At 40.1% G+C, this 12819-nt stretch overlaps 1 protein-coding gene across 2 annotated transcripts in view; it reads right to left on the minus strand.

The window, feature by feature from the left end:
* lpgat1 (lysophosphatidylglycerol acyltransferase 1) overlaps window positions 1-12819 on the minus strand; it is a 57792-nt gene that overhangs the window by 17008 nt on the left and 27965 nt on the right. For both annotated transcript variants that reach the window (XR_005608427.1, XM_031744754.2), the window contains exons 5-6: window positions 10651-10930; window positions 3253-3379 (exon numbers count right to left, since the gene is read on the minus strand). Coding sequence is in view for 1 of the 2 variants with exons in the window: in XM_031744754.2 (XP_031600614.2) it covers window positions 3253-3379; window positions 10651-10930 (407 nt within the window). In the remaining variant the exon portion in view is untranslated. The remainder of the gene's footprint in view (window positions 1-3252; window positions 3380-10650; window positions 10931-12819) is intronic.

Here is a 12819-nt window from a genome sequence, read left to right on the forward strand (position 1 = left end):
AGTCTGATCTGTTTTTTGTTTGTTTTTATGCTGCTACAAAAGGTTCAGCCAAAAGCCAAATCAGACAGGTATGAAGGTGAAAACTGAAGGCATCTTTTAATTCTTTAATGTCAGAATTTTACAGCAGTGGCTGAACCTGCCACGCAAGGGAAAACTACCTCCGCTCGTCCCAAGAATATTTAAAATTCATGAGACACATCCACAGTAGTATTAAACCTAATGTCCACACTAGTGGGGGTTTTAGGAACCCTGAAACTGAGACTTTTTAAAAATGCTGCTGACCCAGTTTCAGCTATAATTTGAATTATAATTTAGTCTCAAAAGGGCAGAACTGGGGACTTTTGGAAACTATGAAGCACACACCCACATTCATTTCCTGATTAGATCTTATCAGTCACACAAATTAAGCCAAAACATTATTATATCAAGGCTCACATACCATCTGTGAATTCATCCCACTTGTGTGTGCTGCTTTCCCATAATGATCCCATAATGCCACTCATACTGCACTAATGTGTCACCATATTTGCTTTGCAATGATTCCCAACGTTAACAGGTTTTCTGCCAACATGACTGCCTTTGCATATAGGCTCCACTTAATTGGTGGTCCAAGCAAAGTAATCACTAGTCTTTTACTCATTGCTCTTCTTCCTGTTTTGTCTAAGCAACCAACCTCCTGCTTCCTGTTTACATTGGCAGAGCATGTCCAGTGAATACTAATGCTCAGTGTCCTATGTCTACAGGTGTGTATTAGGATGGCCAGACTATTCCTGACACTTTGCTAAAATATCATCTCACTAATATTACAATATGAACACTTGCTAAACGCATCACTATCCGCATACTGTGAGGTGAAAATGGAAAGGCAAAGTTGGGTTGGTGCATCTGCAGCTGCTTTGTTGCTGCTAAAGAAAAGAGTAAATCCAAGTTTATAGTCACCACATTGGTGGTTGCGTGTGCCACCTGTGATTTCGCCACAGCCCTGTAACCATTTATCCTGTCGCTTGAGGTGCAGCAGACTCACTGCAGTCTTCTCCTGATTGATGAGTGCCACCTCTCAGAAAAAACGCTTACGCATCAGCAGCGGCACAGGAACAGATAAAGTCTAAACAGAAACCAAAGAGACTGCTTTTGTCCCTCTCACATCTTTTTCCAGAACCTCTCACCTTTTCTGCAGTATTCCCCCCTCTCTGTAATTTGACAATCTCTCAGTTTCTGTGCTAAAATGACATTTAAGTGGCAATAAAGACCAACTCGATCGCACACTCGTGCCTCCAACTAAGACATGTTTTCCAATTTACAACCAGAACGACGTAGTACTTCATCCAGCTCACACTTCATCACATTTCACAGGTTATTGCACATTAAATGACAAATTTAACCTCAAGCACAATTTGGGTGAAGATCCATCAGGTGGTAATTGTGTGCAAGTTTCATTTGTGCATTGTGGACAGGTTGACTCCTCCATGTGGTATAAGCGGAGCAATCTTTCATCAGGACGAGCTAAAAATTGAAATGTGAACAACCAGTCGAAAAGACGCACAAGTGGTCTGTGTACCAGTAGGTGTGATGTCACTTTTAGTGCATGCTGCACTTCTTTAAGGTGAGAACAGTGAGCATAATTTAAAAAAAGACACCAAAGAGTTCATTTCCTACCTTTACTAGGAAAAAAAAGCAGCACAAGCCATCTGCAAGCCAGTTAGTGACAATCCAAACTGAGGTTAACATACATATGCAACAAGCTTAAGTTCAGTATTATCTGTATGATGGCTGGACCCTCCCTCAAAAAATGGGAAAAAAAGAGAAAGAAATAAACCTCTCAAAACACTTGCTTGACATGAGTTTATGTGGGAGTCGGGACTAAAATAAGAGCACCAGCTACAACACTCGAAGAATGATGAGAAGTAAAGAACGAAGGGTCAAGAATGTGACAGTAAAGAGCAAAACATGCTCAGCTGCCAATGCTACATCAAAGCTGTACAAGCGCCTGCAAAGACCATGCTAGCAGCGAGGCCCCAGGTTCAGAGTGATGTTAAAGGTCAGCATCTGACCCAAACCAGACAGGCAGGCTGACTTCCATCAGGCAGCAAATGCAAACATGAACAGGTGTACATTTGCACCTGTACTTGTTTCTACAGTGGAAACACTGACACGGCAACATTTTTCTTTACTAAATTGGGCATTTGCATAATGTTTGTGCATATAAAAAGTTAATGTACATGACTGCAACTGTTGATTCTGAAGGCGCTGATACAGAATAATGCAAAAGTAATACAAAGTTGGTGCAACAAACTACTTCTACAGGGAGTAAATACATAATGCTCTTTACTCAAAGTGAAGAGTAAAGAGCATTACAAAATACACAACTTACAATACACACGCCAAAACAATGTGAAATTTAATGCTCTCTAATTTATAATCACAAGTGGACTGATAACAGCTGAACAGGTAAAACCGGACCTGAATGCTAACATTATTCTGGCTGTTAGTTTTTTAAAGTTTCCTAACCCTTTCACACTTTAAAAATAAAACAAAACAAAAAAACCCAAGCAGAAATGTGAACAGCAGGCTGATGAGATAAATCAGCAAATTTAATGGCTTTAGGGAAATAAATAAATAAATAAAAATCGCTGAACATCTTAAGCTACACATTAAATGTCTGATAACAGTGGGTTTATAGCTTAAGTGACTTGATTCCAAGCTTATTTTACTTTTGTTTGCTGGGAAGACATAAAAGGAGGCGGCCTATGTGAACTGAGTGACAGAACTGAGCTGCCACCACTTTTCTATTTAAAACCACAAAATACACCTTAAATAATGACCTGAAAGTACCACAAACACAGTAAAACTGTGGCTGATGTATTCAACTCTCTCTGCCGACACAGATGTAACTTTGTATTTATTTTATGTTAATATGTGTATTAGGATTTTTATAACTGCACTGACAGTAGGGAGACTGACAAAATAGTGTAACCACTGTGCATATGACAACAGCACTTCAATTAACAAGTGACTAACATGTTCAAGTTTCAGCAACATGGGCCTCTCCCTACATTGCCTTTTCTGATTTTGTGATGTAATGTGATTTTCATGCAACAAAGTCTTTGCTGCACGTGTGCTGCAAAGTACATTTGCATTGTGGTTCTGGTTTTCCCTCCTGTGAATGTGACAGATTAGTTTACTGTTCCCTGTAACTCATGTGAAAATGCTAAAGTGAATGGAGAGTATAACGATCCAACATTTCAGTCTTACCTGTAATGTACATGTGTGACTGTAGGAGGCCTGTAGCCAAAGATCCAGGTCTGGATGTCCATCGGTCTTGCTTTGGGGTACGCTATGGTCACGTCTATAACCCACTGCAGGCCTTTACGTTTATTAGCTGCCAGGGAAGAAACACAAACGAAGAAAGTGAGAAGAACTGGATAAAATCAGTCATCAAGCCAAAAAAAGTTCACTGACACTTCAATAGTTAAGATCATCCTGATTTTTCTGTAATCAGAAGGTTTCCCTGGATTTTTTAAATAAAATACCAAAGCATGCAAATTAGGGCTGGTTACCTGCCAAAACGACTGGTGGAGTACCAGCTGAAGTCCCTGTTTGACAGAACTTGGCTGGCAGCTATGTTTGTGAGTCATAGCAAAGGAACCATTTTCACCTCTACAGCTAATCTTTCATAACATGTTTTTCTATCAGCGAACTCTTACTGTTGTTGTTACTTTTAGTTCTAATGGAAAAGGCAAGAGGAAAAAAAATAGACGGGAAAGCGGGGGACGACAGATGGGGGAGGGAATGCCAGACATGTGATTAAATTTGGGAGTCAGCTGCAGGGTGCATGTGGGTGAGTATTTAGTTGCATTAAGCAGGGTCAAGTCTGTGTTCACCTGCTCATAATCACAAAGACAATAAAATAAATTAAGTGATGTGTGTAAGGCCGATTTATCGAACCTACACTCAACTTCTTGCTTCTTGTTATTACAGGTTTGGATATGACTCAAACATTACAGCAATGTGAAGCCCTCCAACCTGTGTTCCTTCTAGGAAAACAAAAATAAAGAAGCAGAGAGAACAAAACACAAGCCAGTCTCAACATGTCCTCAACCTGCTTCTTCCATCACTACACAACGAAGAAGTTGAAAACAACAACTGACACTAGGAATCAAATTAAGTTATCTTATGTTTTGCAGTCCTGTTGAGGGTGTGAAAAAGTGCTTTCCCTTAAGCTAATACTCGGAACAGGCTTGTCAGATGTAAAACAGAGGAGACCAGCAGTCTGAGCTATAAAGCAAAGCTGACGTGAAGCAGTGCAGCATATTTGACTGCTAAGGTCGCAGTCCTGTCTGCTGTTACTGTGCAGCAAGCACTTCCCCCTCAGAACACACTGGCGTCTTTATGGGAAGTAAATATGCCATGCTGTGTGACAAAGTGGAGGTAAATTTTACAGATGACTGACTACATTACACTACTGTCAAGATCAGCAGCAGTAAAAAAAAAAAAAAAAAAAAAAAAAAAAAAAAAGGAAATAATGCAAACTAGTTATAACTGATGGGAACAAAATGCAGAGAAAAGCAGGGAAAGGGAGTTAAAAAGTGCAACAGAGACGTTATCAAGTGGCGTACAGACAGTTACACTTGACATGTTGCTCTTGTTTAGGTGACCTGTCAGGTCAACACAAATCAATAAGGTTACGCTGACAGGAACAGCTCTTCCTTTGACCCGTTACTCTAGATATGTTGGAAAATTCTACAAACTAATTGCCAAGAGGCAGGCATTTGAAATGAAAACATCTATCTGTAATTTTCCTTGTGAACTGCAAAAAATTTAATTATCACAAAGCAAAAGTTTGGCTGCCCCCAGAAACAGCCAAGCCAGTGTTTCCTCTGGGGTGTACTTCTCCTGTTTGACTGCACTGAAGTGGAAAAATATATATTTTTTGTAGTGACTATGAGGAAACAAATATTCAGGGAAGATGGGAAGAAGAATTTTTCTGAAGAGAACAGCCCTCCTCAACTGTTAAATATAGGGGTGGATCAGTTTGGGCTTGTGTTGCAGGGAGTGGCTCGGGAAGCACTTCACTGCTGTAAGGAAAAAAAAATGGATTAAATAAAATACCAGCAAAAATCTGACATGATGGGGGGAAAAAAACACCACAGTGTCCATAAAAAAAGTTTAACTGCTCCTGTTGTTAGGGTGTGAGAAGTATGAATGATCAGCACAAAGTGCTGAAACACTGACAGGATTGAATAGGTTGAAAAGGCATCCAGATATGCTTCAGTTTCAGTAACAGTCATTCAAAAGATGTGTACAATGTGCCCAGTAAAAGGAAATAAAAGTCTTTTTTTAAATAGAATTTTACAATGGTATTTCTGTTCCTCAACATTACTTGGCCTTTACTGGCTTGGCAGACAGTAAAGACCATTATAAACACTGCGGAGCTGAAGAAGTAACCTGTGTGAAAGTAGATGTTTCTTTTGTCTTTTAGTATTTTGAATGTTGAGCATTAAATTTTCTGCATTCCGGTTAAAATGTTATGCACCACATTATGGTGTAAAGTCATTATTAATGTAAAGTGAGATGTGATGAAACAAGGTTTGGGTACCGCTTTCAAAATATTTATTGAAACAACTGTCTAATTATATATATCTATCATCCCCGCAGAGTTGAGACACATTCTGTTGTGTTTGTTAAGTAACCTTTTTTTAAATGTGAAGGTGTCACCTATTCATGTTGGTAATTAATTTAATTCATCAACCCCTAATCTGCAGACATCAGTGACCTACAGGGAACCTGTAAACTGTGGAGAATATATGCGGGTCCGTCAGTGGGGGTTACTGGATTTCTTCTGGGCAGCTCGGACAATATAACCGATTACAAAGCTTGTCTACACTTCGAGGAATCTAGATAGAGACGAGTGTGTAGAAAAGATTGACCTTTAAGAGTACACACCTGTGTTCATGCGCATGTTTCTATAGTTTCAACACCAGACAGAAGACAGAAAGAAGCAGCTGAGGAGCAAGCCGTCTGATTCATACCAATATTAGTGACTTGACGGGCATCCTTGGTATTAATGGAAATAGCTAACGCCAGTTAGCCCTGTGTGGGTAACTGGATCCCATCTCTATCAGTCTTCCGTGACCGGCCGGTCAAAGAATGGGGCCCTGAGCCAAAGTACTGTTGGCGCCCTATATGCTGTGGCACACAATAGTGTAACAGCACCGGCCACGGTAATTTAAAATGACAACAGATAGGCCCCATCCTTCGGTAAACAATTTGAGGAAGGAAACACGCTGGCAGATATCTGGCTCTCTTTGAGGCCACTCCTCAGGCCAAATTGCAGCACTTTAACCCTACAACTGTCTACCCTACTGACTGAAAAGTGGATTTAAAAAAAAAAAAGAAAAAAAGAAAAAAAAAAAAGAGCCCTCCAACTGGTTGGTGTTATCGAACATGTTGACCTTTGGGTGATTAGGAGCTCCCTAATGTCCCACCCTAAATGACTTACAATGGCGAACTTGGTTTCCTGACAACTGTAAATACAGTTTTATGACACACATCACACACCTTACTGGTCTAAGGGACAGCCCTTTCCACAGAGCTGTGCTAATCTTTGTGTTTGCACTGAGTGGCATTTTTAGCCCGGGTGACATTGCATGGCTGCATCAAATCCCATTTTCTCCAAGTGGCCCGTTTGTCTCCGAGTGAGTCAGCGAGCTCTGGGTCCTCTGCAGAGCATCAGTGAGGGTCAGAGGGAGACAGAACTGTGTCTTTCATCAGACAGCCACACACGCATACACACACACAAATGAAGAGCACAGGGTAGTGAGGGACACAGGGCTCCTTTGGGTATGTGTGTTTTCTTGCCCTATGTTTTAATGCCATTAGCTAGATTTAAGTGGAAGGACAAGCCCTGCCGCAGCAACCAGCTTCCCCTCCTCCTGAGCTGCTGGAACAGAGGAAAGGACGTAACATGAACTGGGATATGAACTGGATGTACAGCAAGGTCAAATTATAATGCACGATTACACATGATTAAGACTGACGTGCCTAAAATGCTTAAAAACGTTCATAATAATCTACCTTTGATGGAGGTTATAAACACAAAAACCTCTGCAAACATCTGTGTTTGTTGACACAGACGAGTTTGCTTAAATATTTTGAACTTAATCAGACCGGTGCGTTAAAAAAAAAAATGCACATATAGCACCGTCAGTATGTAAATAAAGCTGCTCTACTCATTTAAATTTTACAGTGGCCAATCAAGAGATACCTCATCTTCAGTCTGAGTGTCTGCCCTGCAGAGGAGTAATCAGACGGCATCTTGCTGTTAGTGCTGAGGCTGTAGGACACAGAGCTGCGCTAGCAAACTTGAGGAAGGCTAAAGTCTGGGCCACATTCTCAATAATGCTGGCTCAAAGTCCCTCCAATTTGCTATTAACACCAAACCCCCGTAAATGGATTCTGAACCAAAGCCAAGAAGAGTCCGCTGGGTCGACACTGAGTGTGCAGCGTGCACAGGCATTGGGGGACTCGTTGAAGCTTTACATTTATCGCCGTTTTAATGCCTTCTTTTTGCTGAGGACTGCTCCAAGCAGCAGATTTACTCAGTTATCTGGATAAATTTGCTGAGTAAAAAACAAAACATGTATTCCAATATTAGTCCACAGAGGAGATTTAAGCGGGTACTAGCTCCTCCTGAAATAGGGCCCAAATTGAGAAAGGATGGCTAAGACTAGATTTCATGAATTTGGGTAAATTAAATAAATACATAAATAAATAAATAATGTAATTTATCCTCATATTTCTTGGTCATGTGTTAAGAAACTTTGGGAGAATATCTATTTAATTATACGAGTTTATTATGCGTACAGGTTAGAGGTTCGATCCCTGAGGGCAGTAAGAGGTTGCGTCTTGGACTGACTGAGGTGAAATTGGTAGTAAAAACATTACAGAGACAAGACCCTCAAAAAAAAAAAAAAAAAAGGAAATCTGTGGAAGAAGTCAGCAGCAGCAAAGATGACACCTGTCACACCCCTCACCCCAAAGAGCCCATCAACAACCGAACAGGAAATGTGAGCAAATCGTGTAGTTGCATTGCACAAGTCCACACTAGAGTTTCACAACAATTTATGCATGTAGTTGTAGGCATTTTCCCTCCCTGTTATTGTAATGATGCTCCACTATTTCTTGGCTATACTTGAGCAATAGCACAGCATCCACTGGAAGCTGGTGGGAGGAGCCTAATTGATACATTCTGTATCAATCCATTTATGATTTTTTTTTTTATTATTATTTATTTTAAAGCAAAAAATGCTGTATAGAAAAACTGACAGGTCAGACATTGCAGTGCTTTTTCCCAGCTAACCGAAGATGGCTGCTTTCTTTTAGAAGTACTTCGATGTTATCACCTATGCATCTGGAAAAACTGGAACCTCCTAGATTTGGACAATGGGTGGACACTGTAGTGGTGGTATCTGTAATGACCAAACTAACATATTAACTGCAATATGAGAGATATTTCTTCTAGAAAAATTGGAGAAATTCATTTCCTGCACTCCAAAAATGTGAACACAGTCACACTGTGATCTGCATACATCCATCCATAGGGACAAAAAGGTAGGCGAGTGAAACCTTTTATTTTGAATTTGCAAGTTTTGACATAATCAAGTGGCTCAGACATTAAAAGGCAAGCTGATTGGTCAGTTTGAGTAACTTTTTGGCAGAACCTTACGCCACATGCCCTTTTGGACTGTAAACCACTACACTATAGAGCCACACTGTGTGACTGCATTTCCACTAATTTACAGTTATGAGTTCACCTGTGAAGTAAACTGCCTGTATGAAAGCAACACTGACACATTAAAGGAAAACTTAAAGGCCACTAAAAGTAACCGGATTAAACTTATCATGGAAGCCACAGGAGGAAGGAGCCACTAGGGGGGAAACAGGATTCAACAGCATGACGGTTTCACTCCCTTCTCAACTAAAAGTTATTTCAGAACATAAAAGTTAATAACATTACACCAGTAAAGATGACCAGAGGTGTAGTTTAAGGTGGAGCTGCAGTGTCTCCACACAGAAACGGAAACCGTATACGATGCTTGTTAAATGTCGATCAAAAATTTGCAGGTAAAAGACAACGAGAGTTAAATATTAAACCCATCTAACATCCCTGCTTATCCAATTTCAAAAGTTCAAAAAGCTTAAATATGAAGAAAAGTGATTGTTTCAGCTGCTCCCATCCACTGTCAATTTGTTTTACAGTGACAGCGCAAGGTCTTTTAAAAAAACAAACAAACAAACAAAAAAAAACTGTATATGCACACAAACTACTTGTTTAGTTTGCTGTGACCCTTAAATCTGCAGCGGCTGACAGCACCCATCCCATCTCTACGTCATGATACCCACAGCCAGCACAGGTTAAAAAATGCACAGCACTTACTCTGCTACATTTATTTTACAGATTTAGTTACCAATTAGAAATACACATTTATATTATTCATATCAAAGTAATAATAAATTACTAGCTGCTCCTTTATTTACAAGTGGTCACCACAGCAGATGGATCTGCATATTTATCACATTTTTTAAAACTTTTTTTAAACACATCAGACACAGCAATTTGTCTCTCATGCTGGCAGGAATCTAGAAACTTTCACATGTCAGGTTAATGTGTTAACCACTACACTCTTTATACAGGTCACTCCATCTGAATTCAACCAAGCCTTCTGCTCAACCGTCTCTGATATGCATAAAAATTGTATGATGCAAAATCTGAACATCGCTGTGAAATTGTAGCTTCAAATATGAATCCTTTAAGTTTTTCTTTTTTACTGTTATTGTGTTTTGTTAAACTGTCTTTCGATCCACTTCCAAATTTTGCCTCCGATTTTTGAGATAGACGAGCAGCAGGAAATGTTCCACAAATTGCCTGATTTAAAATGGAATGACCATATATGCTATAATACTCCAGGTCAACTTACCCAGCAGTATGTAAAGCAATCAACATTAGCTTATTGTGGCCCATAGGGGCCACTGGAAAAACAGAATAAAGTTATGCTTGACAAATAAAATTTGTTACAAATTTTAACAATGTTTAAAAAATGAATTTTCACCCTCTAAGCTTGTTAATTGCTGCATTTTCGTCCTCTTCATTGGCTCTATTTAGGGCTGGTCTCTAGACAGAAAAATTACTCTCCTGCAAATCATGGCTGGGGTTTTCAGGGACACTGATGCAATTTCTGGCACCTCTGTGCGTGTCAGTCCTTTCTTTCACTGGTGGTCTTTACCACCAGTCGTCTACAGTTTAAAAACACGACTCTCAGAGGACAGAGACGTGATTTAATGTTTCATGTTTGAAGCATGCTTTATCCCAGCTCTTCTACCAAAAAAAGTAATCAAAAACGACATTAAACAGGAGAGAGTTCACACAGACTAAGAAAAAAAAAAGAAAAAGGGAGAAACAACTTTATCCAGACTCTGCTTTTTAAACCCCAGAAAACTCCCCGAGATAAAATCCTGCACTTTCAAAGAACACCTTCAGCCTTGGCACCAAGTCTATTTGTGCCAAGTAAACCAGTTTAAACTAACAGTTTCTATATCAGTTTGTCTCACTTTAAACCAAAAGCTTTTCTCATGTGTGTGTGTTTTAGTTACCTGTCGTGTTCAGCATGCTGGCGTCGCCGCCCACACTGCCGTTCTCCTGCTGGGCTCCCAGAGTTTTCAGTATGACGTGGCTGGCCCCGAGACGAGGCAACGTGACGTGGGTCAGATGGGGGAGCGAGTGCTTCTTGGCGAACAACTGGCTCGTTTCCCGCCTCTTGCGAAGAAAGCCGCCCTCAGGAAACAGCACTATCCACTTCCTGTCACGGCTGTGGTAGTATTTATCTAGGTGCTCTTTCAGGTAAATCAGCTGTTTGTCTCGGTGAGCTTTACCCTGAAGAAACACAGAAAATATGCATTTATTTTAAAAAGAGGTTTCAGGTCCATTTTTTAACCTAAAAATTCTACTTAAATTGGGCTGACCGCATTTAAAATAAGCACAATCTTCTTCACTAGTTGCCCCAAGGATACAAAAAATTTGGGGCTACACACTAAGTTCATTAACTTGATAAGATAGAAAGCCTTTTCAACAGAGCAGAACCGACTAAGCAAATGAATTCAAACACACACAAATCACAAGTCAGGTGCAGTAACTCCCCGAGCCGCATTAACGGCACCACCGAAATGGATGCAAACATGATGGCCTTGACAACATTAAGAGCATTAGCAGGAACAGGATGAGGAGGACCGGGATTGATTTTTATGTTAGGCCTGGTCAAAGTTCATTTTAAATGCATTAGTATAGCAAGCTGCTCTCTGTGAGCACATGTGTTTATTTAAGCAGCTGTGTCTACTACAACTGCTGCATCACAACCGCTACAGCCGAGTATTCGGCCAAGAAGGACATTTCAAGATTTATTCTTGGCGGCAGCTACAAAGGCTGATTTGCAGAGGTAGAAAGGCATTAGGAGACTCCACACATCACAAGTTCAAAAATGACCTTGATACCGTTGATGTAGTTTAACAGCAGATACAAGAGCTATGTGAAAACAAGGAGTATAGTCCACTATGTTGCTTTTAGAGTTACAGTGCAGTGGGCAAAGGGAATGATCTGCAAGCATACAGCAGCTTTACCACAAAGCACTTACTCAGGTTTTTCCAATTTAAAGAGAAACACACGTGCAAGGTGCCAGTCTATTACTGGAACCAATCTTTCGTTAAGTCTGGCCCAAGGACACTTTGGGATTAAACCTCTAACCCATTGACAAGTGGACAATGTGCTCAAGCACCTGACCAATCACAGCCCCAAAGAGAGCACTTTCCTAATGTCAGATGACAAAATCTGGTTTTAAGATTTGGCTTAAAAGTGTTCTTTTTGATACAGCTTACAGTCATCTCTACTCCTGATCAATTTGTACAATTTGTAGCTTTTAGTAACTACCCTGGATGGAAAATATTACTCCATCGTGACGGCCAATAATGGACAGTTGGTAGTATAGCAGGGGAAAAAAGTGTTTGTTTTTTTTCTCTAGCCAAGACTACTTGAATCATCTATCCATGAACAAAGATCTAAAGTCAAACTACGAATTTTGAAGACATACAATCCATATTCTGCTCTGGCAGCTCTATTTACATCCCTGAAAGTGGCGACGTTTCTCCCACAGCTCCAGTTCAGTGACACATACATGTATCTAGTAGAGAATCGCTGACCTTACATTGCTGCCAAAATAAAAGTTTTCAGAGTATGGACCTTTACATGCGTTTTCGACCTCGATGGGTAAATACTGCAGCTATGTAAAAGGTGAAGTACAAGAAATTGTTCATTGTACATTTTGTTGACTTGACAGTGTAGGACCAAAAAGTTCTGGTAGTATCAATTGGTCACATTATTGTTGTGCCATAACATCACAGCTGGCCAAGTTCCAATGTCAGGTAAATCATTCCTACAGTTAAAAAATGGGCTACTGACAGTCAGGGCTGCTGTGGAGAAGCAGGGATTTCCCCAGTAAGGCAGAGTTAGGAGAGTTGTGTTCATATCTTGGCGCCATAATTTATGCCATTCTGGCAGCAGTAAATAAACGTCTGTCAGTTGCTGTGCTATCTGGCATTTTTGCTTCAGGTTAAACTTGAAGATGTTCAGAGAAAGGCTGATGGGCTATTAAAAACACATTAACATTAGGATATAGAAAATGTTTTTTGCTTCTATGGATAATTACCCCCTTCGTAACTCTATAGGGGATTTATTTATTTATTTTTAATAATGCTAGAATTAAGGATATGACC

This window comes from Oreochromis aureus, linkage group 15 (genome assembly GCF_013358895.1).
Source record: "Oreochromis aureus strain Israel breed Guangdong linkage group 15, ZZ_aureus, whole genome shotgun sequence".
Classification (NCBI taxonomy): Eukaryota; Metazoa; Chordata; class Actinopteri; order Cichliformes; family Cichlidae; genus Oreochromis; species Oreochromis aureus.